This window comes from Lytechinus variegatus, chromosome 7 (assembly GCF_018143015.1).
Source record: "Lytechinus variegatus isolate NC3 chromosome 7, Lvar_3.0, whole genome shotgun sequence".
Taxonomy (NCBI): Eukaryota; Metazoa; Echinodermata; class Echinoidea; order Temnopleuroida; family Toxopneustidae; genus Lytechinus; species Lytechinus variegatus.
The window spans coordinates 1,717,474-1,744,425 of record NC_054746.1 but is presented as its reverse complement, the minus strand read 5'-3'; the positions used below and the strand labels follow the sequence as shown (position 1 = coordinate 1,744,425).

Sequence of the window (26,952 nt, the reverse complement as noted above, 5' to 3'; positions counted from 1 at the left end):
ATGATGGTGGTGATGATGATGATCATGATGATCATGGCCGGAAATCCCGTATCCCCCCTACTCAAAATATTAGGGGGGACACAATATCAAATGTGCCCCCTACAATTTTTGGTCTTTTATGATGGTAAGTAATACATCATTCAAAATCGAAATAAAACTTGTATTTTAGGACAAGATTAGCTTACTTTGCGGATGATTTTTTGTTTGCTTGTCAAATTCATTTTCGTCTAAATGACCTTAAATTGGAGGTGATAACCTTCTTTTTTTTTGGGGGGGGGGGCTTGTCAAATTTTCCAGCCCCTTGCCATCCCTACCTTTTGAGAGAGATTTCCGCCACTGATGATGATGATGGTGGTAGTGATGATGATGATGATGGTAATTTATGATGATTATAATGATGTTGATGATGATGATATGGTGTTGATGATGATGGTGGTGGTTATGATGATAATGATGATGATGATGATGATAGTGGTAATTTATGATGATTATAATGATGTTGATTACATGGTGGTGATGATGATAGTAGTGGTAATGACCTGATGATGAAAACAATAATTCATTGATCTCGAGCCCATTAAAAGAGTTAAGATTATTAACCCAAATGGGAGACAATTGGATTAATTATATGTGTATAATGAACCAAGTAGGCATAGGTCTAATGAAACATGCATTGAAAATTATCCGAATTAGGTTAATTGCAGTTCTCAAATTGGCATATGAATGACCTGTGCGTCAGTATGAAATTATTGAAGAGGCAAATTAATTGGATGGTCCGTCATCTGTTCCTCGCTATAAAGATAATTCAACAATTGAATTATACTTTCGATTATTAATTTCTCTTATTTATTAAATGATTAATTCATCAGGCCATGGATCATCCCATTACAAATAAGCAATATGGTATCGTTGTTGTCTAATCTATAAATAAAAGAATAATGCTGAAATATGCACACGTTTTATTGAATAAGCCAGTTCGTAGTTCCTTTCTGCGCATGATCAAAAGATTCTACGCATGATCAGAAGAAGGTCATTTGTACTAAAGTGACATGGTGCTTTAAAATCTAATGAGATAAGCACCAACTTTGATGTCTTGATTATTCATATATTCTTTTGAATTGTCGTTTTCATTTACATCCACAAAAAACAACAATGCTTCCACGAACGACTCGTATTTCACAGTTTGTCAAGTACATTGTGCAACATGCTAGATATGCATTCAAAGTAGGAATGCAACAAATACCTTCATTAAGTGTTCATTGGTGTGCTATTCTAGTCACCTGGTCTATTCAATTTCTTCATCCTGCTATGTAAGGCAAGCTTACGTAATATCGTGCTTTGAAATCTGCCTATCATGATGAAAGAAATGAAAGGTCATTTGACCAAAATTGTCCATGGAGTAACTACGAAATGGTCTATAGAATGTAAATTCTTTACAAAGACCACTGAAACACCAGAGTCAGAGTAATTGGGCATGGTTGAATAACAAGAGGCATGGCATTTTTATTGAACGTATATGAGGCAGAGCATCCAGTCTGAGTCACACGAGTTAAAATGGCTTTAACGGCACTTCAGAAATATGACTGTCTTCATATCTACTTGTGATGTCAAGGTTTATATCACTAATGTTTTTTTTTTAAGAATGGCACGAAGTCTTTAAACTCTCTCAAGGAGCTGTATAATGTTATCTGGTACCTGTTACATAACGTGTTAAGAGTCAATGGCATATTTTTGTGTGCCAGATGTTTTTTTTTTAGGCGAAAGTTTTATGTAACAGGGCCCTGGGCCCCATTGCGTAAAAGTTACTATTATGGTAAGTTTGTTATCCAATGGTAATTACCACGGTAATGATCATCAACAGCCAATCAAAATCAAGGATTGCATGCAAGTTACCATTGAATGTCAAACTTTTATGAAACAGGGCCCTGGTTTGGTGTTAAGGTGTGGCACGGTGAAAAATGAGTGCATTCTGGACCCAGTGTCATTGAAATTTGCAATGAGATTAATTCATATAGTTCTTGGGCAACAAAGAAGTGATAAAATGATGAATCTTACCTGATAGGTTAACTCTTCTCAAGTTTGTGTTGTCTAATAACATCTCTCCCATCGCCTTGGCTCCTTTTGATCCTATTTTATTCTCGGCAAGATTCTTGAAAACGAAAGAAAACGCAAAAAACAAAAATACAACATAGTAAATGAAGGAACAAAGAGAAGCACGGTACATTGGTGCGCTTTTCATGAAATTAACTACAACAAAACAAAAACCTGCATGTATTACTGATTATATGCTCACTTATCATCAAAACAAATTTATTAAACACAGAAAATTGTTATCCACTGCAGAAGGCTATGAATGTTTGACCCCGACCCCCCCCCCCCCTCAAACTAAGAAATTAAAAGAGGGAAAAGAGTGTAAATGAGTTCATTTTGGAATATTATGTCAAACTATATAAGAAAATTAAATTTTTATCTTAAAAAAAGGTAAAACTTTTTTTTTTACATTTTACACCATCCATTATTTTCACCATTTTAAAGTTTTTGGGTCATATCGCCACTGAAATAATTGAAAGTAATGCATAATTCCGGGGGTTATATGTACGGTGCCATTTCTATACACAAAAAGAAATCCTGAGCTAGGTGCCCCTCTGATTATTTCCAATAGTAGAATTTTCAAAACATAGACCAGCCTTTACTTTCTGTATCCATTCTTCATTTTATGAAGATTTCAATTTGTATAAATGCACTCATATGTGTCAATGAAAAATTAATTTTCATTGATAATTACACACTCCCATGGTTTGGATGAGAGGAGAAATGCTAGAACATCTAAAAAAAAATAGAAAAATACCATTAGGAGCATAAATTATTCAACTTAGGCCTATATCCAAAGATTAAGAGAAATGAACTGTAGAAAAAAAATACAGTACAGGGTTTGGAAGAGAGAAAAAAGCAAATTATTCACCAATGAGCAAAGGAAAAGTATAATGAAAAAAAAAGAGTAAAAAGAAAAGTATAATGACAAAAAAAAACAGAGAGATAGAATGGGAGATGAGAAGTATGGAATGAAGGGGTGGAAAGGGAGACAGAAAGAGATAATGAGAGAGGGGGAGATACCGAGAGAGAGAACGAAACGGCCAGGAACAGATATATATACTCACAAGGTCACTTATATAGCAATTTTCTTTGAGCATATCAGCAATATACACGCCACCTTCCCCCTCAATCCAATTATCCTCCAAGTCCAAGGTTAAAACCGTTGTATTCGCCTAAAAATAAAACAGACAATATTGTAATTATATTGATGAAATTACGAAAGCAGATGAATGGATGTAACAATATCCTTTGTTGTACAGCAATGGATATAACAGCCTTGATCATCAACGCACACATTATATAGATGCAACAGTCAAATCGCTTCTGAAAGAGTATCGTGGTATTTTTTCTATAATAGTAAAAATAATGATATCGTTGGTCTAACTCCTAAATGTGTCTATAAAAAATAAATATTTGAGTCATATCGGTATTTCCTCTATTGGATACTTTAGAGCAATTAGAAGTAGAACAATAATAAATCTAATTGATTAGGGGTCATGGAGCAAATGAAAATGGGAATGAAAGTCGTGAATGTTGACTTAGGGATAAACAAAAACTTACTCTGCAAATTACAATCTAGAATCTTTATTGGTTTAAATACCGTCTCTTTTTTTTCAAATAAAAATTTAGCTTTGAAAATGTCAAAATACACAATGAGTATCCAAACTTTCGTATTGTTGTAATATCAATGGTATAAAGGGGATCTAAACTTACCACAAGGGCTACTGCAATGGCCTTGGCGCCTTGAGGTCCGACCCCATGGTGCTTCATCGAGACTCGACTCGTGGTCATGTGACGCAAGAAATGTGAAGCTGGCACAACACCTATATCCAGGCAAGCCTTTTTGTAGGTTTTACGGCCAGTCGGGTCATACGCCTCTATCTTTTCTGTTTCTGAAAAGAGATGATTATTGGCCGGTTGATGTCAGGAACGACTTGGAAGCATCATGAAAAAAAAAATTTAAAAGGGACGTTTATCATAAAAATAAAAAAGGGGGCACCATGCAATTTTTGAGAGAAGATGTGGGAGAGAAGAGGCGGGGTCGCCCCTTCCCGGCCTAGATGAGATCTTTTCAGGAAGATAGCGTTATTAAGCAATTGCGCTTAAACAACGCACGACAGATTCACGAACACAGAAATACATTGTCAAATGTCCTTTACGACAATGAGAATAGAAGAATTCTTTGTCGAAATCTAGAAAATCAAAACAGCAGGGCAATTCCATAAAATAACCAACCTTATTGTACATCCGACCCCCATTTTCCCCAAGTTTTACTTCACTTCATAAACTGACCAATATACATGATCATTTTCGAGCATTACAGACTGTCAAAAGAACTAGAAATCAGAGACAAAATTTCTTGAAGGTATTAGATTATCATGGGGACGGACGTACATGTACATATTTTATGGAACTGCCCAGCAGTTTCTGTCAGGACACACGATCTATTTGCAATTTTTCGTTAGTTCTAAAACTTGCGACGAAACTGCTGATTGACGGGCATTTTCAATACATTTACTATTCATCTTAATTGATTTAATTTCTAGATTTCAGGAACTATACGGTAATGAAAGGAAGATACTGTACAGGGAAAATAAAGGAAATATATAAAGACATATATCCCATGCAGGCCCCGATCCTTTACTAAGGATTTCGAACAAGGGTGCATGGCAAAATGTTTTCGAAACAACAAGCTATGTAACGTTTTATTTTCTACCCAAAATACTAATATTAACATTTCGGTAAAAGAAGAACTTGACCTGACCGCTTGTTTGCTACAAAATCTAATTAGAATCATTATTGATTGACCGTATATGATACGCTTATTAGGATGACAATTTGTAAACAATTATTGATTGCAATATCCTATTTAGTCCTGTCACTGAACCGTTCAAAGTCAAATTTCCCGTCGTCACAATACTCTGGGCATTGGCGGCGGAAGCAAAAAATTTTAGGAGGGGACAACCAAAAAAATTTTGACAAGCAAAAAAAAAAAAGGTTCTCAGCCCAAAAAATTTTGGGGGGACGTAGGAAAATAAATTGAAAAGCAAAAAAAAAAAGGTCATCAACAACAAATTTAGGGGAGACCGCCCCCCCCCCCCTCAAATTTAGGGGGGGACACGTCCCCCCTGTCCCCCCCCCCCCGCTTCCGCCGCCTATGACTCTGGGTATAATACACTTTACACAATTATCTGTTGATAACCTTGGTTACTATAGCTGTGTGCTCGAGGTCCCTAAGTATTATTTGCTCACATCTATTTGATATGATAAGAACGTCCGTGGGTTATTTGTTTAAATGATGTTTAAAAGATTGCATTAATACATCGTATAATAATGCCGTCAAATGGGGAAGCGTATAATAATGCTAATTGTAACATGATTAAGAGACAATAATAATTTTGTAACTTGGGACTTAAGATGTGAAGGATATCCAATACAACTATACAGTTTCGGTGATGCAGATATTTCAATCATTTATGGCTTTATTAGATTCATGCTCTTAAACAAAGGGGACCGTATTCTGAACTCGGGTTTAAATTAAACCCTAGTTTAAAGTTTAATTATGGATAGCCAATTGTTGCACAAATCTCTATTAGTACAATTTCAAGTTATTAACTCACATGCCGCTCAAATCATTCATAAACTGCTGGGAATGATAACTGAAGCATTTTTCTTCATTATGCAAGCATAATGGAAACAAAATAGTAATTATAAGAAATATACGTACAATGTAACCAGAATTTTTTGAGTTTTCGAATCCCCATAATTTTAGCACACAGTTAGACCGGAGACTAGGTTAGCCAGGGAGGAGGATATAACCCAAAGGCGAGTTTCTTCGTGTTCTTGATGGCAAACAAGGGATACTTGATATTTGCAAGACCAAATCTTCTTATTCGCCAAAACTCATATTCCTTCTTCATCCTATGATTCTTCCTTTTTTCCTCTCTCACTTGTAAGTCCCCTGATTATTATCAATGAGGAGGCCTGTCACCAACCGTCACCATTCATGCATTTAAGACGCACTCCGAGCGAGATGGGGCAGTGAAAATGAGGACAAACCTTGACACATGCACATCCATGCACCCATCTGCACCCACATACGCCTCCACCCACACACGCATATACCCTTTACAGCTAGCTCAACGCCATTCCACCCATCCCCGGAAGTGGACAACACCGCCAAATCAACATCCCATTTTCAAAACTTTTTTTGTTTTTCTCATCTCACTTGACTTACCATCCACTTCCAAGTCTGTATCCCACCCGCTGTCGCTATGGTCCGAATCCTCATCCTTCCCCATCTTATTTCCCCTCTTGCTCGTCACCGAGGAACCATCGGTGATCGACCCCACCCCCGACTCGTCCCCGCCCCCTCCGAAATCCTTCGACGGCCTCTGGTCCATGGTGAGATGGGCGGTGGCGAGGACGGGGGCTCCACCGGCGGAGTCGCTGTCCTGTCGCACCTGCTCGCCGACCGTCACGGGTCGGTCGTCATTGACGCTGTGGTGGCCGTTGTCGATGTCGTCACCATTCAGAAGGGCTTGCTCATGCTGTGTAAGTATAAACAAAAAATGAAAGAAAATAGAACATCAGTAAATGATTCCAGATTTTTTGGAAATGTGACGAAATTGAGACAATGACACACAAAAAATAACGTGGTTATGACGTTGTATATAACGTAGTTTATGACTTTGTAATTCATATTATACTGTATAGAAGTTAAATCATATGAATACACCAATCACATCTACTGCTTCTGTCCCTATAACACCCTTATAGATAGGTTCGCTGAAGTGGTTAATATTTTAGAAAAAAAATATATTCATTTTTTAACATGATCTGGCAAAACTTTGTTATCATATAGAATATCATTCGTGTTGTGTTAACATCCAAGGTCCACCACTGGACGCGATAAATAATTGAATTCTTGATTGAAAAAAATTCAATATTTTCTTTCAAGGAGATATTGTGAAAGGATTAAGAAACAAATGCATAAATAAAAAAACTCATCAAGACAGCTAATAACTGAGATTGAGAATCCAGCCTTTGCTTACCCAGTCCAAGATAAACCTGATTTTATTTTTTTTTTCAATATTGTTCGCTTCTAATCTAGTGGCCCTCACTGCGAAACATTTTATGTTGTTCATTATTCTCGTTAAACCATCTCAAGTCAATATCATACAAGTATAAAACGAGCACTGATAAAATACGCATATAAGAAAATATGATATAAAAATACATTCAGTCAACGATTGTTACCACTACCAATGAAATGACAAAACATCGTGTAATGTTCAATTTCCCAATCGACAATTTTACTTAGATCAATTTTCATTTGTGTCGGTTAAAGTTATAATTTACCCCGTATTGTTTGCATTATTATTGCAATTCAAAATAGATTCGAGCAGACACCGGACAACTCAAACATAATCAATCTCTTGGTATGAGCTCGCTAACAATTTCAATTTTCTGAGCGATTAAGTCATGTATCATCATGTCATTGAAATTGTCAGGTCATTCTGTCAACATTCATGTGCATGTCTATCGGTGAATTCGTTACGGGGAGCAGTTTTTAAAATGCTTTTTCAAATATAGTGAAAACGCAAAAAAGAGGAGAAAAGGAAGTAAGAAGCAAGCAGATCATTAAAATGACAGGCCTGTGTCGTTGATAAGTCTTTTTATTCCTATTATGCATTTGAAAAAAAAGAATACAACGTCTTTCCTTTTTCAAATTAACATGCATGGTCCCCCTGTCTTTGTAATCATGACATAACCATGCACGTGCCTCGATTGGCCCAAAGTTGTACACAATATTTCCCTATCAGATGATGTCGTACAACGTACTTCCTTTTGAATATCACCGGAGTGCTTTTTTTAGAGAGAAAAGATAACAATCTTCCTGAGTAATAACCAATATTATTTTGTTTGTCAACATAATTTTCTGCCCCAGCCCCCCTCGCCCACACTCCTGAAGTCTAGCAGCATAATCCCTTGTACATATACAGTTTCCCATATAAAACTAACTACAAATTGCTGTCTTGGGAAAAAATTATCACTCCATCATTTTTTTTTTCTGAAGTACCCTTTAGAACTCCCGCCGACAATGATTCATATCGTGACACAGTCCATTGCACCGCACACAAACGTCGTCATGGCATCACTCGGTCATTAAAGAGCATCAATTTACAATTCGCTTTGTGTGCAAAAGAAACACACGGAGAGATCTAGTGATTGCTTATCATAAAACCACCCGTCAAGTTATAAACTACTATAAAGTGGTTTACTTTGTTTTTCTACGATGCGTTATTCGTCTTCCTTTATTGAACAAATTGTGGTCACTAAATGCGTTTTATGCAGTAATATGCTGTTTCGAATACTGCCCTTAGGTCGTTCTAGAGTCTAATCCTCAGCTTATATTTCAATCAACTTAATTCAGACCGTATAAATTGGCTACATTATTACTTTAATCCCATTTATGTTGGTCAAGCTAAATAGGTTGTCGAGAATCATGGAATTGCTGATCAATACGAATCGAGTAAGCGAAGCAAGCCTATGTTATTATAATACGCCTCAGAATTACGGTATTTTTTGTTTGAGATCCTAATAATAGCTGCAAAATGAATAAGTTTATAAGATAAATATACTAATTACCGAAAAAGTAGTATCGTAAAAAAAATACTAAAACCACAACGTTTGCGAGATTTTTGTGGATAGCTGGTCTATTAACGGGATATTTGTCTCAAACTAAAATAAGCATGTGAAATTTATGAATATGAGAATAATCTTTTGATGAGATATAATTATGTTCCCTCAAAAGAAGTCTTATTAGGCATACATTGTATATACAATTTATTAAGATTGTCATCGGAAATTTGAAAATGTACTTAGGTTTTCGTTTATTTTGCTTAAGTTTTGGCTAATATGATATTATGCAAATACAAAATTACAATACGAAATACACGATTAATAACACTTAATAATATACCAGAAATGTTGTCAGTCTTATTCACAATACGATCACTTCTAGACGGTATACATGTATAAGCAGATGATCAATGCTGGCAAAATCGTGATAAAAAATCCACTAATCCAAATGTTGGTACAGGGTTCATCGTAACAACTTAATCTCTGGATGAGCAAAACTATCCTTGCAATCAAACTTGTCTTTATTAAAATGATATTATAGACGTAAGTTTCCCCGATTTAAGCCGTTGCTGTGGATACGTTGAAATTTGAAATGAAGAAATTCGTTCTAATTCATTGTAACTCGGCGGCTTAAAGAATATCAGCATCCGCGTATTGGACAAACTGAAAGGTCTCGCCTCATGAATATCTCAATAATTCGTTAGTTAAAGCCAAGTTTGTTTGTTTCTCGTTTGGTATTATATTTGAACTAATCCAGGAAGGGTCATTAGTCATAATTCGGTTATCAGTGAGGTGAAGTCTAATTGGACCTTTGGGTCGGAGTCAAGCAGAACTAGATCAAAGAGCGAAGTGGCTACAATAATCGCGCTATAGCGTTACCAATTAAAAATATCGAGTGTTTAAGTTAGCCTCATAAACGAAATTGAATAAACAGGGAGAATCTTATATAAACACACATAACAAGGATGTTGACTTAATGATATGATTTATGATTTTAAAATATCATTGTTAGAAATTTGAAAGGGCGGGGCATATACATGTAGGCCTACTGATAATATAGCAAAATAAATGTACTCAAAAATTCGAAACCCCCCTTTTCCCTTTCAATTAGGCTCTGTTTCTTTTGATAATTGTTCATGATTTGCATCAGGGGTGGAGGAGCGAAGTTGAAAGTGGGGGCACGGGGAATAAATGGCACCTTTTCTTTCGAAAAGGGCACTATAACACGAAGAAAAAAATTCTACAGCCGTTTAATGAGCTAAAAATTTTGAGGGGTTAGATATGTCGTATCACAAAAATTTTATAAGAAGCTGCGAGCGAGCAAAAATATGACATTTTTAAAACAAAAATCCAATTTTGCCCTAGATTTTGACATAATATTCAGAAAATAATATAATATTTCACCCTTCTCTCTTTCCTTTTCCTTTTTTGCTTTCTTGGTCGTGAAAATCTGTACGCCACTGCTTATCTACCCCCACTCACATGACTCATGAAACTCTAAGGCACGTATGACACGTAGGATTATTCTTACAAGTTTTTTTCTTTCACGAATAGTAACATCTTAAAACGAGAATATTATTTTATTGTTTCAAAATGGGTCCTTCTCACAGGTGAAAGGAGCACGTTCGCGAGGGGCACTTTTCTCTGGTAAAAGGAGCACTGATTCGAGAAAGGGCATTTACAAAAAAGGCAAGGGGGCATTTGCTCACACATAAAACGGGTCCTTCTCAGGACTGGTGAAAGGGACACAAAACGGGTCTTCTTCAGGTAAAAGGCACAGTACACGTTCGTGAGGGGGCAGTTTTCATGCGTAAAAAGGGCACATTTAAGTGCTTCAAAAGGGGGGCACTATATGCCCACCTGGCCCCCAGGATAGCCGCCCCTGATTTGCACACACGGTTCACAAAGAACTGAAAAAACCCAAATCTTGGAAATCATTTTATGGCCGTTTTCATGAAATTCTGTGTCATTTTTATAATTTAATCTTTGTTTTGTTTGCTTTTGCTCTGAGGCGTTTTTTTAGCCAACAATCGTATTTTCGTCAAATCATTTAGTTTCAATGCGTCATAATATCATCAGGAATATGAGGTAAATTTCTGTTTGGTCTCATTAAATGAGCATTAAGAATTAAATGAGAATTGTTTACGATTTTTTATGAACCAAATTTTCATTTGACAAAGCCCAAAATAATAACATACTGTATGAGAAATGAGACCATCTGTGCATCAGGCTGAACGGCGATTAGTACACCGTAGACCAAATGGCAAGTGGCCCGAATCGATATAAGACCAAATGGGAGACATTCTGATAATTACACCTATAGGTTTATTCCTATAGTCTAAACTAGAATTTTAAATCACAGGTGTATGGACTGTTGGGCTTCATAATTTTAGTTCTTCCATTTCGTGGCAATTGTAACGTATCAATGAGTTCAATAAAAATTAATGTTTCTATTTTCCTATTCTTCTCCTGTCATGATGCTTCTTTAACAATTTTACAGCTTTTTGCAGAATGAAGATAATTTCAATAATTATTCGTGAATCAAATAGTTGACAACTACACTCCATAAATTTAGAGGTCTAAGCTTACCTATATAGGTTTAACTATTAAAATCATGGCTATCAGAATACTACCCAATGGCCCGTATTCTGAAGTCGGGTTCAACTTAAACTCACGTTTAAAGTTGTGGTATAGCAAATCATCAACGGTAGGGATATCATAATTCAGCTCATTTGGCTCTCAAATCATTCATAATTGTCTAGGAAGTATAAATAGATGTTTGTCCTCACCGTCGATGAATCAGGAAAGAGCACAGTAAACTTAAGAAACATACAACTTAATACAAATTTTGACACGTTTGGCTTCTCATAATTTTAGCAGAGTTAGACCCATGGTCTAAGTTAAACCTGACTTCAGAATGGGTTTAATCAACCCATGTAGTACCAGACTAAAAGAGAACTAGACCAACCGCTTGTAGACCAAATGAATATTAACCTAATGGAATACAGCCATATCTATTAACAATCCCTAATCGATTACGGTATAACAAAAGATGCCAATCAATAACTATTCTCTACCTTTTTTTATTTCACTGCTTTCGACGTCGAACGTTTAAAGTCAGAAAACGAGTGACACAAAGGAGGCTTTCGGGTTCCTAAATATATGTTGTTTGTCAAACCAAATTGTACATGCAAATAAAGAAACAATGGTGTCTGGACAGAGAGGGGTTTGATTTTCCAATTGTAGGTATGAATAATTAACACCCCGTTGTGGTATGCCTACGGGAAAGCGTTTAAGTACTCTCGTGGTGTTATCTGATATCATTATTTCTGTCAGTATTTTACACATTACCGTTTTATGTGATGTACTTATTTCATATTGCGTGAATATTTAAGCTGTCCATACTATTATAAGGATCACGTGATGGAATACAAATTATGAGAATGTATGTTTATTACAATGGTGATTGTTCGGCAGATTAATCATAATTTTACTATCATTTTCTTTCACAAGGAATGGTAGTCATTTGTGGTTAAAAAAGACTTGAAAGATCGTACCCCTCTTGATTATCACTAAATTTACCTTTTTGTAAAACAAAATAGTTGTAACTAGGGGTCTTTGATTTAAAACTAAAGATTTGGAGCACATGCAATGGTGTGCTTTATGACAATGGTCACATTTACAAACAACAATATTGTGCAGTGAAAGGAGATACATGGAACGTTAAAATAACTACTAACAGATTGCTATGCCACCTTTCATCAGTGACGATTACAACAATTATAAAAGCAATCTGCATGTATGAGTAATTCCTTCTCAGTCCCTATCCCATTCTTGACTTCGATTAAAAATATTATTTCAAATAATTCACATTAACAATTATCTCGACCAATTTTCAAATTTCATAAAAAAGTCAGTTAGAACTTGTGGTAAAAAGAAAACTAAAAATATATGCAGACGATATGTTATCGTTGATCACTATAGCTATCGATCTAATCGATATTCATGAGAAAGAAGAGATTAACGACTCCATTATGGACTCCACGATAGAACAATGGATTGATGTCATAATGCACATGGCTGCCAGGAAAATACCATATACTTAAAGTAAAGGAGTCATCGAACCACTTTCAAGGGTATTTTGAGGTAATGAAACAATTTTATTTCATTTGTGTCAGCGCGGATAATCGATAAATCTAATGGTGAAATGCCTTTCTCTATATTCATAGGGGTATTTTTCTCTGAATGTTTGACCCGATTGATATTGACCAATATAGACATTGTAATATCATCTTCGTTGAAATTTCTCAGTATTTATTCAGGTATCCTCTCAGGTCTTCGACCTTTTCCATAAGTGACGCCAACTGTATGCCTGATCTGTTATAACGGACTTAAACACTTATCTCCCGAATCTTCTCCTCCTCCTCCTCCTTTTTCTGCTTCTTCTTCTTCTGCTGCTGCTGCTGCTTCTTCTTTTTTTTCTTCTTCTTCATCATCATTCACATCTTCCCCTTCTACATTATCATCATCTTAGTTATTTTATCTTTTTATCATTGTCATCATTGCTATTGGTATTCTTATATTATTATCATTATCATTTTCCCCATTTTTATCATTATTATTATTATTATCATCATTAGTATTATATATGATTATTGCTTATTATCATTACTGTTATTATATTTCGTCATTATCGTCATTATTTCACAAATATGTGGAACGTTGTGGCCCAGTGGATTAGTCTTCGGACTTTGAAACAGAGGGTCGTGGTTTCGAATCCCAGCCATGGCGTAATTTCCTTCAGCAAGAAACTGATCCACAATGTGCTGCACTCAACCCAGGTGAGGTAAATGGGTACCGGTAGGAAGTAATTCCTTAAAAAGCTGTGTGCGCTATGAACGCCTAGCTTAGCCGGGTAATATAGGAGCGCCTTGAGCACCTAACAAGGTGGATATGTGCGCAATATAAATACCGTATTATTATTAGTCATGAGTTGCGACGGTAACACTATTTAAGCCCCCCCCCCATCTGTATACCTATTGCAACAAGTCATTTCGTAAATTCTACTCAGGATACATTATCATGACAAAGACATGATCAACGGAGTATAGAATAACATTAAAATGACAATGGTTCATTTTGTGATTGTAAAAAATAATCAACGGATTGATGTTGGAGAGAAACACGTGACAAACTACTATTGATATAGCCAGATGAGATGACTAAAAAAAAAAGAGCACTGTATACCATATGAAATTATAAATGAAAATGTAGTTAATCATAAATATCGCAAGTTCTTGGATATATTTATTATACGAGGAGGCATGATGTAATCTCTTTGATTGATTTCTATAGTAAGTAAGGTTACAATGCACTTTAAAATATTGAAAATGTAAAATATCAATATGAAAAGGAAAATCATTAAGCAGCTTTCGCATAATGTATATTGGCTGAAAGAGATTGGATTTATCAATCCATAAACATAAATGCACTATAATTGGGTATGGTAATTAATGTAGGATCGTAAAATACTTTTTATTTTGGAGAATAGAAGTCGTGGAAGGTGAGGAAATATTTGACGAAAGAACTTAAATGTCAAGCCCATCCCAGAATAATGTTGATTTGAATATAGAGAAAATCAAACTACTAGCATAACACTGAAAATTTCATCAAAATTGGATGCAAAATAAGAAAGTTATGGCATTTTAAAGTTATGCTTATTTTTCACAAAACCGTGATATACACAACTCAGTGACATGGAAATGAAACCGGTCGATGATGTCCCTCACTCACCTTTTCTTTTGATTTTTATTGTTTGAATTATACAATGTTATACAATGTTCCATTTCTTACAGATTTGACAATAATGACCAACTTGACTGAACCATACAGTATTAAGTAATGCTAATTGTCCTTTTGTGTTTTGTGTTTGTTTGTTTGTTCTTGCTTATACATTTTAAGTAAAACAAATAAAAAACATTTATACGCAGAGTTGCCAACCCTAACGAAAAATGAGATGTGTTCTGATGTAGATTCAGTGTTTAATTCCCGATTGAAAGTGAGCGAAAACTTTTGTTAACATGTTTTGTCTTGTAAGAAAACATTTGGTTCAGCCGTTTGGTTATTGCATTCTAATTTATCATCTGATTGACATTCAATAACGGTCGGCATCTGTGGTATACGTATACCTCCATTTCGCTTTGAGAAGCAAAGCATGTCTATGTACGGTTATTTGTATAGATTACCTCAAATTCTTGGAATAATTTCATATTTACAGTGTCTCTTGATTTGCCAATCATATACAGCTATGGGATTTATTTTCGATAAAATGTTTTTATGCAGTAAATAATGTAACGAGAAATAAACTACGAGGAACGACGGTTTTATACTTTGTGTTTAGTTGTTTATCAGTCTATATGATTTGTAAAATAATTATCATCTCTAACTTCTTGTAATTTGGTGATGAAACATTTTTTAATGTTTCAATTCTTGATTTAAAGTTCCAATCTTAATCTTTTTTTAATAAAGAAGAACAAAAAGAAAATCCTTGATCAATATCTTTAAAAAATGGCAAATTGGAAGAATACATTCACAAGCAATTTCAAATTCAGTTCAAATGCATGCATGAATATAATACAGAGAATTACCACTAATTACCATTTCTGGATAGACGACCTTCAGACGACAGATCCATGCACTTTTATTATGATTTTGTACATGGATCCCATAAACTAATAGCATCCATGGTTGGACTCATACGATGTTAAAAGCTATATTAAAAAGCTCTGAAAATCAATTAACCAAATTGCTAGTCACCATCGCCGTCGGGCATCATGCTACATTAGAGCAAGATATTTTAGGGGGGGAACTAATAAGGTGAATAATAGTAATGATAATAGTAAAATTACCAAATTATGGATTAGCAGGCAAGTTTAATGACTAGGGAAAACCGCAAAAAATAATAATTTCCGAAGTTCCCATGGCGATCAAATATCAGGCTTCGTTAAGGCAATCGTATTTATAGACTGGAGGAATGGAGAATGTCGTCTTCCTCTCGCAAAGAAAAAGAAATTCTTTATTGATTTTATTTCTCAGTTTTACATTGCGAGATTTTGTCACACATTTTCTTTCGTAAAAATCAATATCTTACAGATTTGTCGATCAATTAGTTTCGAGTTTTTCGTTTGTGATGTACTATTATGTGTGTATCACGACCTTTTTCTTAGTGATTGTGATGGAATATAATTATTTTCCTCACTCCACTTCCACCCCTCCCCCACTGACGCCTCCTCTCTCTTTTCATCTTACTCTTTATCAATGTCTGTTGTGCTGCAAATGCTGTGTGTATCTCTTTCTCATTCTCCTCTCCATATATGCACATTATTTTTTTGAAAGCTTCTCTCTTGTCACTTACATTAACCATGTTAACAATGGACGAATGCACTTTCGTGATTTGCGTCTAGTTTGCCTTGGTAACGAGGTAATTAAAAAAGAAAACATTACAATGTGTCAAGACGTAGACTTGAAGACTGTCAAAGGTCGTAGATGCCTTTTCTTTTAAAAATAATGTCTTGAATGTTAGAATTTTGGTGTACATGAGCACATCGACAAAAACCAGCAATTTTAAGGGGGAATATATATTCAAGTTTAGGGACAGGCAGAAAAGGTCACATCAGAAGATGGACAAATACTTGGAAAGGAGAATGATGGGGTAAATATACACATTTTAACGAAGTGGAAGATCAATAGACGAAGAAGGAGAAAGAGAGAAAGAGGGTGGTGGTGGTGGTGGGGTAAATTATGTTCAAGATGAAGTGATGAAAGATAAAAAAAAGACAGGTAGATAGATAGATATAGATAGATAGATAGATTATATAGGTGGAAAGATAGATTATGCAGATAGACAGACATTTGATATTACATAGATAGAAAGATATTTAGATAGGATCATAGATAGATATGTTGATAGATGTGTAGATAGATAGACATGTAAATAGTTAGATATATCAAATGCTGAGTAGTAAATATGAGGGGACGGAGAGGTATTTTCACAATGGACACGATCGAAATGTAATTTCACCCATGTTTTTTTTTATTGCGTAGGTGTAGTCTACATTCTTCTATCTTCTCCCATAATTTCTCCTACGTTTTTTCAATTTTTTTCCTATATTTCACTCATTTAAAAGTCATATAGGGTGTGTTCTCCCCTGCCTCCCTGCCGCCCCCCCCCCCCCCCTCACCGTCCCTGAGAGGGAGAATTAAAATGACAATCAAACGACAATGCTAAACTAATAAGAGATGACAATAGACTGTATGATTCTACGTAACGATATCTTCATTAAGTTCTAATTAACTTGTTCACACCAGAGCATCAATGCCAACCTTCATTGGTGATGTTTTATTTGATTGACACGACCTTATTGATACTCAAATTAAGCATTATTCTCTGTGACAAAAAACCTTCATACTGTCAATGCATTATGAATGTGTGCCACTTTCGATGTCTATTTTAGTAATTATATTAAAAAAGATAAGTAAAAGGTTAATAAATCCAAATTATACAGTATATGTTATCAGTTTAGTTCTTAAACGTATCAAAATATTGTGTAAAAAATTAATGTAATTCTTTGTTTTTGATTTGCTCGCAACTTGTTCAAGAAAATAATACATGTAATAATTGCTACTTTCTTTATTACAAAAAAAAACAAAGTTAATGAGAAATGAAAATCATTGAATACAAAACAGACAGTATTTTCTTTTCATGTTAAAACTTAGCCATATCGAGTCTTTATCGGTCAATTAGGGGGTCTAAATCTTACAAGCTTTGTTTTTCAGTTGGCCACTCCCCTTTTTTCATTTCATTGGTACGTCTCCAAACGGCATAAATTATGTTATATGCAGTTGATGCATTTTAAATTTAAATGATTTATAATGAAATGTACTTTGATGATTGTAAATAAAATATATTACAAAAAAATCATAAGGGAAACAATCTGCTTTCCCAAAATTTGAAGATATCAGTTAACAGCTCAAGAAACCGTCAACCATAATCATAAAACAGATAAATCCCCAAGTTTAATACTGATGGATGGTATTCAAATATAGGTCAGGTCAGGTCACGATTGCGACGTGTAAGGTCAATATGAGTATGGGTCCGATCGAGCACCCATTGTGATCTTGAACCTTAATCATTATGATGTTCTTGCCCACGTCAACGATGGAAGAAAGTGAAAGGAGGACATGAAGGAGGACATAGAGGAAGATGTGAAGAATGAGAGAATAGTGTAACAGTCTGTCACCCCAGTGGTAAGATGTGGTCATTCTTTGTGCAAAATTTGACAGCAATTGTTATTCTCCTTGTTTGGGGAGGGGTGGTGAATGTGGTTAGAAGTGTGGAAATGTTCTTTTTTCGTGCAGATGATCTGTTGTTATTCGAATGACGTACAATCTGCATGAATTCTGATTTTGACCAACAAGTCGAATTCTGTAATATTTATGATGCATTTTTCAAACCGGGATTTCAAAGATAAACACTAGCTTAATACTAGTATAACTTCGCATTAGAGTTAAAAATTTGAAGAGTTAGAGTTGAAAATATTGTTCGATCCTGTTAGTCGAGCAGAATTGATCACCCTCCTTATAATACCAATCAAATTTTCAGCCTAATAAGTTATATGATAATACTTAATAATATTAATTTCAACAAATTGTTCAACAAAAACTTGTTGATAGGATTCTTGAAGCTGTATCTGTGTAACAACATTCTACCTGAAGTCGAATGTGCGTTTTAAATTCAAACTGTTTGAATTACCGTCTCACACAAATAAACTCCAGTAGAATCTAACAGTCGAAAGATACACAAGTGAGATACTAAATACCCTTTCAGGGCGTTCTTTGCCCGGATAAGAAGGGCTTAGCAAACACGACAAATCGGAATGAACAAACAACCGTTCCTGGGACGGGTGGTGTATTGTTAATCACCAAGGTAGGACAAGACAGTTTCAGAAAGGACCCTTAAAACATTTCAACGGTGATCTTTTCTTACCTGTGTTATCTCATTCCGCAAATCGCCTCCCGCTTCGTGTTCGGGGCCCTCCATCTTCAAGCTCCTGGAGTTGTTGTCCCCTCCTTTTGAAGATCTATCCTAGTAGCTCCTGCAGTTCTCCAAAGTTAAAAATCTCGAAACTTCATCAGCAAAAAAAATGTGCGCTTCGAACACAGATCATTCCCCTTCTCCCTCTCCCGACACACGCACGTTTGCGAGTTTGATTGTTGTAAACAACACCAGTTTCGAAGAGTCTCTTTTCAATGAAAGACAAACTTTAGAATGGGTGATTGGGGGAAGCTTCGCTGAAGCGTGTTAAGTATTCTTTTGTCACCCCACCAAGCTATTGATCATTCAATAGTTTCATCAATGTGCGTCAGGGGATGACTCCATCCTAAAAAGTAGTTGGCAGACAGTTATTTTTTTCATACCAAACGGAAACCATGCAAGATATCCAACTGGTCCCGTTTGATGAAAAGATGGAAGATCCAGTTTGTCCAATTATTGAGGTCCCGTAGTTTTTCAAGACGATAGATAAATTTCACAAGGCTGATTCTCGATCGTTGGGCTCTCGATCTCTCTCTCCTAACACGTGAAAGCTGGAGATGCGAGCTTGTGAAATTCGACCGGCAGAGTGGCTTTGCGGGGTGCGCAGTGGTGCGTAACCCCTAGCAACCATCGACGCCATGCTGAAACTAGTGGTTTTTTCTCTGAGCATGTTTTCGGATTTGCATGCCGAACATTACCTTTGGTTCTTTTCCTCTTTTTTCTTGGAAGGGGGGGGGAGGGGCTTATTCTTTGAGAAACTATTTCCAGAAATACCAACGTTTTGTCCATCTGTTCAAATTCTTGTTAAAACATTTGTATTTAGGCCTAGTTGCGTTTTAATTAACTTCCTCTTTCCGAATCTCTCTCTCTTTTCCGATTCACTTTCGGCACCCCTCCACCGTTTCACTTCCGCTCTCTCTCCCGTTTTTCTCTTCTCTTCTCTCACTCACTTTCTTTTTATTTCTCTTCATCTTTCTTTCGAAAATGATCTTCCTTCATCCCACCTCACTTCTCTTTAAGCACCATCCATGGCCATCGTAATAACCCCCTCAATTCATATATTCATATTCTTAAACCCGCTATCCCCGGCTCTCACATTCATTTTCAAGATTCAGTTCCATTTATATCATATTTTTCTTCATTTTTATAATTTCTATAATATTATACCGTTAAAGTGTAAAGCCAATAAAAGGGTTAGGCTATTCTTTTGATAAAACCACAAGGATATCATTCATCATACCATTACTGGTGTGGATATAAAGTTTCATGTTTCTCACTTAAACTTATCAGCCCCCACTCTCTCCCGTGTACCTAAAACGAAAAATATTAGTTTCAATGTTGCACTTTCAGAATCATTCAGATTTGTTTTGATTGTAAAGTTACTTTTCTTCATCAGATTTTAGTAAGAATGTGTATTGAGGTCTTATTTTACTACTATAATAGTTCTAAACTCGTCAACTTGCTAAGTTTTCATTCCGTTTGATATCGTGTTATTTCCTAATTTCCAAAAGAAAATAACTATCAAATTTTGATTATAAGAAAGTAAATAAAAAAGACACACACACACACGCGAACTAAGATAGAACGAAACAAGGTTTCATCATTATATTGAGTTGATTTATTCAAGTAATTAAAGATCATTTAATACCAATACACAATAGCATTATTCACTTTGAATTTGACAATATGTCTCCTTCCTACATAATTTATCTCGACATTCATCCTTTTGTAAATGCCAGACAAAATTAGAAATGGTTAACTTTAACTATTTGAATACAATGACAGTGAAAACTGCTGTTCATCCATTAGGAGAAGTTGTTTCGTGCGACGATAAATCGACTTCAAACATGGCATTATTCCGTGCATATTTTGATCTACGAGACAGAAATTGTAGATCTTACAATCTACGACTATATAGTACCGGTATTCATAAAAACCAAATTCAAGATAATTTCTTCTTCGTTACTTTTATAATTATGGACTAATTTTGCTGGAACTCTGGAAGAATACACCTTCCAGCTCCAACCATATTGAGGAATGGACACTTTGTAGACAGCACTCATTTTATCAAATTAAATAACAAATATTTTGAAGAGTGACGGTATTTTTAAATTAAACTAAAATATGAATTAAAGTCCGTTTCCTTCACTTCCACTGATCTCTCCCCTAGGGGAGAGATCAGTGTTCACTTCACGTTCAATGATGAATTTACTACACCGAGCCAAAGAGGGCTCACTGCTTTGCAGAATAAATTGCCTTATTGATCTCCATATTTTAATTCAAACCTTCGCTCATCGAACGGATGACGGGTGTACCCTCTAGGCATACCTCGGCCCGACAACAGGACGATTAATATATCAGTGAAAACATTATTTACATATAAAATGAAACACTTAAAACTTGAATTGTACATTCTAATAACCAAACTGATGAACATAAAAGGGGTACTCCAAGCTGAAAGAATACAATTTGAACACTTAAGTAAAATCAAACAAACAAAACACTGAAAATTTCATCAAAAATCGAATAAGTACTAACAAAGCTATTGCTTAAAGTTTTGCATTGATTCATTGAAACAGCTTGTTCAATGCATGGTCTTCATGACTACGGCATGCAAGGTAATTATGTCATACCCCACTCATTCCTTTGTATTTTATTATATTAAATACTATTTATTCAAATTTTCTCCTCCAAGAATTTAATTTTGTATAGACTACACTGATCTATGTAAATAATCATTACTGCTCCTTATTGTATAACAATGGAGATATAATCATACACATGAATGAAAATATCGCGGGGTCATGCATAATCAGCCCACCTAATGAATATTCATGACAAAGTGCAAATTATTCTCAAGAAATATTACCAAAACTTAATTCAATAACTTTTTTCTCTCTAAATCAGATTTTGATGAAGTATTCATCGTTTGGCTTTGTGATAATAGTTAGACATATAGATTTTTCAGTCCTAAGTTACATTCTAGATTTCTAGTATGATAATTATGCGTTTTTAAATATCCGTGTAACACAATATACCAAACCAAAAATAACAAAATTTCACGTGTCAAGTGAGATCTGTTAATCAATGATTAACAGATATCCAATATTGTTTCAGTTAATACCACAATTTAACGGTAATAATCAAATTTAATAAGCAGATATAAATATATTTCATTGCGTTTCACCAGGCAAGTCTTCCCGTATTCATGGCGTTTTTTCTTTGATATTTTCAATTAAGATAAATAAATTAGGATGGGTTGGGTACCAAATCAATTGCTTCTTTATTCATCTTGAGGCCCTTTGGCCTTCATTGACAAGCAGATAATCATGGTGATAATTTTTTTTCTAGGCCCCCATTTAAATGATTTTGGGTCCCCCCAACCGAGCCCCTAAATTATACACCTTTTCTTGAGAAATCGGAATTGTACATGCGGGATAGGATGACTGAAGGGGTTAGGGTGGGTGGTAAGCGTTTACACAATTTTAAATTTTAAGCCCCCAATTAAGTAGATCCTAAAATGATCATATTTTTCTTCTTGAAGTAACTAATCTTTGCCATTGGCGGCGGAAGCCAAGAATTTTAGGGGGGCCACCAAATTTTTTTGACAAGCAAGCAAAAAATCGGTTATCAACCAATAATTTTAGGGGGGACGCAGGAAAAAAAATGACAAGCAAAAAAAGAAGGTTATTAACTACAAATTTTGGGGGGATCGTCCCCCCCCTCAAATTAAGGGGGGACACGTCCCCCCGTCTCCCCCCCCCCCCCCCCGTTTCCACCGCCTATGCTCGTTGCCACAATAAAGGTAAAAATCATGGTAAAATGCAGTAAACGATTTGGCCGTAATCTTTTATCAACGTCGTCTGTCGTATCTTCATTATGACGATCAAAATTATATACTCAAATACTATATAGGTAGGCCAAAAAATGTATTTTGACATCATGATCAACATCAAATGCATTATGCAAATTTTGTTACACTAATTTTTTTCAAATATCAATTTCGTATCATTTTCTATTATGTACAATAGACGTATTTTGACGCGATGATCAACTAAATATATGTATTACATAGGTTACATTAATAACAATTTTGCACCAATTTCTTAAACGCATTTCGACATGATCAACAATAAATAGAAATGAATCATTTTACAGGAATTTACAAACAATTTAAAAAATCGTTACATTTTCTGTTATGGAATAAACGTATTTTGCCATGATGATCAACATCGAAGCTACATGATTATTTATGGTATTTTCAATCTATAAATAATACCAATTCCGTATCACTTCTATACATGATGCTCAACACCAAACAATACGCATATATTACATTAATTAACAAAATACCATTTTCGTAGCATCAGCACCAAACAAAATAATTTATGGACAGGAGTCCAGACAGGCATAAATTGCCATGGTTGCATGACGTTTCCCAAACAGATGGGAAAAATAACCAGCTAATGGAAGAGGAATTCAACTTAATGTCTAGTTTTCATCGAAGAATATTATTTTTAGCTGAGCATATTTACACTTGTGAACTATAACTGCATAACAGTATACAAGTTTGATTCGTGCCGTTGCCATGACTAAATGTGAGGAAACCTTGAGGACGGTGTGTGATGCACAGGTTCGTCGTCATCATCGTACAAAGATCGTGCTGTGTTCGTACTGTAAGGTCTTCTCATCGGCTGGTACGAAAGACCGCCTGTGGTCGGTCGGCTTTGTCCCGGCAACGACGACGGTAAAAACGAACTTGACGATTGCGATATTAAATAACCTCGCCTCTCTTCGTCGAAGCACCGTGGTGGGTATCCCGGTGGAGGCCCGGTATGTTTCCAAGCCTCTAAGGTCCTCCTTCTCAACAAGCCCATCTGATCCTTGATCTTCCGCCTCTCTGTCTCCTTTTCTCTCTCCGTGCGACGTCGGTACATCTCGAACCACTCCTCGACGCTACTCGTCTTCCTCGCTCGCACTCCTTTGATGTCGCGCACCGCCCGCTTCTGCTCCGCGACCACGCCTTCGATCTTCCTGGTTTCCTGGCGGGACAGCGACTCGATGTCGATCGCGAGGCGTTTGCCGGCGGCTTCGTTCGTTCGCATGGTTTGGAGTTCGCTGACGCTGCTGGCTCGGAGCATGCTGGCGGGCATGATCTCCGAGCGAGTCATCGCGTTCAGACGGTTGGTACGAGATTCCAGCTTATCCATGATTTCGAAGTCGATCACCTCTATGAATAATTAGTCCACTCCAAAGCAGTCATTGACCTTCCTTGAAACTTTCATAAAATCCGATCAAACTTCATCGTCATGATCCTCAATAACCCAAAAGACGTTTTGAAGGAAAACAAATAATGTAATTAACGGCAATCAAAACTTTCACTTTTTTTGCCGCATCGAAAAAGCTCATTCAAAGCGATTTAATCAGAGCATATAAAGTCATCTTTGCAGTACAGTGAACCATGAAGTTGTGATGATGTTTCCCCGACACCATTAAGGCATCCCGAACGATTTCACCACAGTTTAAACCACACGCTCCACCACAAAGGCAAGCGATCAGCACCTTCATCGATCCCCCTACTATTGTTTCCATTCTCTCTTTGACATTCACCATGCATTTTCGATCGCCGCCGACAATCGGGACAATGCCGGCGCAGGTACACGAATGTGTAATTAAAATCAACGAGACATTAAGGCCCGAATTCACAAAGGTGGATTCTGCAAAATCCATGGATTAATCCACGGATTTTGTTGAGTCCACAGTCCACGGATTCGCTTTTGTGATTCACAAAGGTGGACTCGACCGAATCCACGGATTCAACCAAGTCTATTACGTCACGATTTCGAGTCAACTGTTTGGGGTGGTCTGAAACAGTGGACTCCACAGAATCCGTGGATTCTAGGCGTAATTGGCCAATCACAGCGCAGCATTTGGGTATATCTTTGTGCAGACAACAACCGCTGGACGATAATTTTGCAGCAAAATTTAATGGACGTGAAAGTGGTGGAAAAAATACATGCTGGACCGAGCTCCGAGAAAATTGTGAGTAATTTGACATATTTGTTTGATGAGCAATATTTTTTGTCACTTTTTATGTATTGATTTGTGAATTAATGTCCGAATTTATGTCATAAATGCATGTATATTAGGTACGGTCATGAGAGTCGAGATAGTGAAAAAAATTCTCGCGGAAATGGTTTTGTGTAGCCCCACAAGTGCATTTATGTGTTGTTCTTTCGCGAGCTCTGTGACACGGCTAGACGTACTCGTTGACGTTAGACGATTAGACCCTTGACTTGTTCCCCTTTTCACTCGGTTCTTCCGAAATTTATGATTCCCCCTGTCCCTGTCGCTGGATTTTCTTAGATCTACATGGTCTATCTTACTCTAGCCTGCACGCCTGAAGGCTCCTGGAGAGTAAAAATCAGTTCTACGGTGCACTCAGAATCAGATTCAGAACTGACAGAAGTTCAGTTGGTACTATCCAGGGTCATGATGGTCATGAGTAAGCCTACGGGCCAGCTATGACTAATTTTCACTCTCCAAGAACCTCCAGGCTAGTCTTTTCAGCAATTTTGAAGATTTCATTTGAGATGATAAATCGTTTCAAAGAAAATAAATTTGGGAGAGCAGTCATGTATTTTAATTTTAGCAAAGAAAAAAAATGGGCATTTTCAGAGATAAAATAGGGGATGTCCTTACACTACAGAGATGAGACAATTTTGAGAATACAGATTTTAGAGAATTTTCTCAAACTGTCATCTCAGTGACTGATGACTGAATCCCATTCTAGTCTCATGTTCATTTTTCTTATGACTATTTTCTTTGCCATTGAAACTTAACCCTATGTCAATTTCATTTTCTATGCAGAACAAAAAATGGCAGAAAATCACCGTGCTCATTTAATGCATCTTGATCGTGTCAACAGCCTCAGAGAGGTAAGCTTTGTTTCAATTGAACAATAAACCGATGCAGTGCTTATTGCAAAATATTTCCCTTTTTTATAACTGACAAAATTATGACTTGTTTCTATATGGAGGAGATACTGGTTGAAGCACTAGTGATGAAACCAACATGGCAAATTTTTGTTCCTACTTGCACAAGCAGTGACAATTTTCAAGATTTAAAAATGGATGGAGTCAAAATGAATGAAAGGAGCACAGCAATTAAATCAGCAGATTATTTGAAACATTTGACTTGATGTATGCAATGCATATTAATGTAAAAACAAAATTAGGAAAAGAAAAACTTAATCCTAAATAGACTGGGCTATTTCCATACTGTACCTAAGAAGACTAGGGGGGGGGGGGGGGCTGAATGGTTAGCAAACCTTACCTATTGTTCAGGGAATCTTGAATTATCATTTTTTTTTTCATGTTTGTCTACTCTAATTCTTTTTCCATGTATACACAGATGGCCAACAGGCCCAGACCCTGATGGGATTACAGAAATGAATGAATCCTTTTGAGTTGTACATGGATGAAGCCTTTCGAATGCGGTATCGCTTCTCAAAAGAGACTGCACTCCATCTCATCAACATGTGTGAGGGTGATCTGAGCTGAGGAGGAATACAGAATGTAGTGAACCTCTACCTGTTGTCATAGGTGTCATCGATGGGACTCATGTCTACATTAGGCCCCAGGGCCCGTTGCAGAAAGAGTTGCGTTTAAACGCAAGTCAAAAAATCAATCGCAAGTCCAAAATGCGCGCTGTTGATTGGTTGAAAATCAAGTTGCGCATGATTTTTAGAGTTGCGATCGATTGCAACTCTTTCTGCAACGGGCCCCGGGTGGAGAACAAGCCCTGTACTTCCTTAATCGGAAGAACAGGTATTCCGTCAGTGTGCAGATTGCATTTTTAATATAAATGTAGACTCTGTTATGCCAGTCTGAACTTTTGGGGAAGGGTCGATAATGTGACTTGTACTCCTATCATCAAGTATAATAGCGGTCATTGACTATTTTTAAGCATTGAAATTTAGATTGTTTTATTTAGCACCCTCTCTTTGTAATGTACTGTACAGTACTTATTTGTCCTTTAACCCTTTATAGCCCGGGGGGGGGGGCTAAAAGGCCCCTCCTCGACATATTTTGCGATAATTTCTAAATGCAAAAAAATAA

At 36.2% G+C, this 26,952-nt stretch overlaps 1 protein-coding gene across 1 annotated transcript in view; it reads right to left on the bottom strand.

Moving 5' to 3' along the window:
• The window catches only part of LOC121418180 (leucine-rich repeat-containing protein 74A-like), a 29,404-nt gene extending 9,990 nt beyond the window's left edge, over positions 1-19,414 (bottom strand). Inside the window, exons 1-5 of the mRNA XM_041611907.1 lie at positions 18,785-19,414; positions 6,332-6,644; positions 3,808-3,986; positions 3,159-3,266; positions 2,056-2,149 (exon numbers count right to left, since the gene is read on the bottom strand). Coding sequence (XP_041467841.1) covers positions 2,056-2,149; positions 3,159-3,266; positions 3,808-3,986; positions 6,332-6,644; positions 18,785-18,838 — 748 coding nt within the window. The 5' untranslated portion in view covers positions 18,839-19,414. The remainder of the gene's footprint in view (positions 1-2,055; positions 2,150-3,158; positions 3,267-3,807; positions 3,987-6,331; positions 6,645-18,784) is intronic.
• Between the last annotated feature and the right edge of the window lie 7,538 nt (positions 19,415-26,952).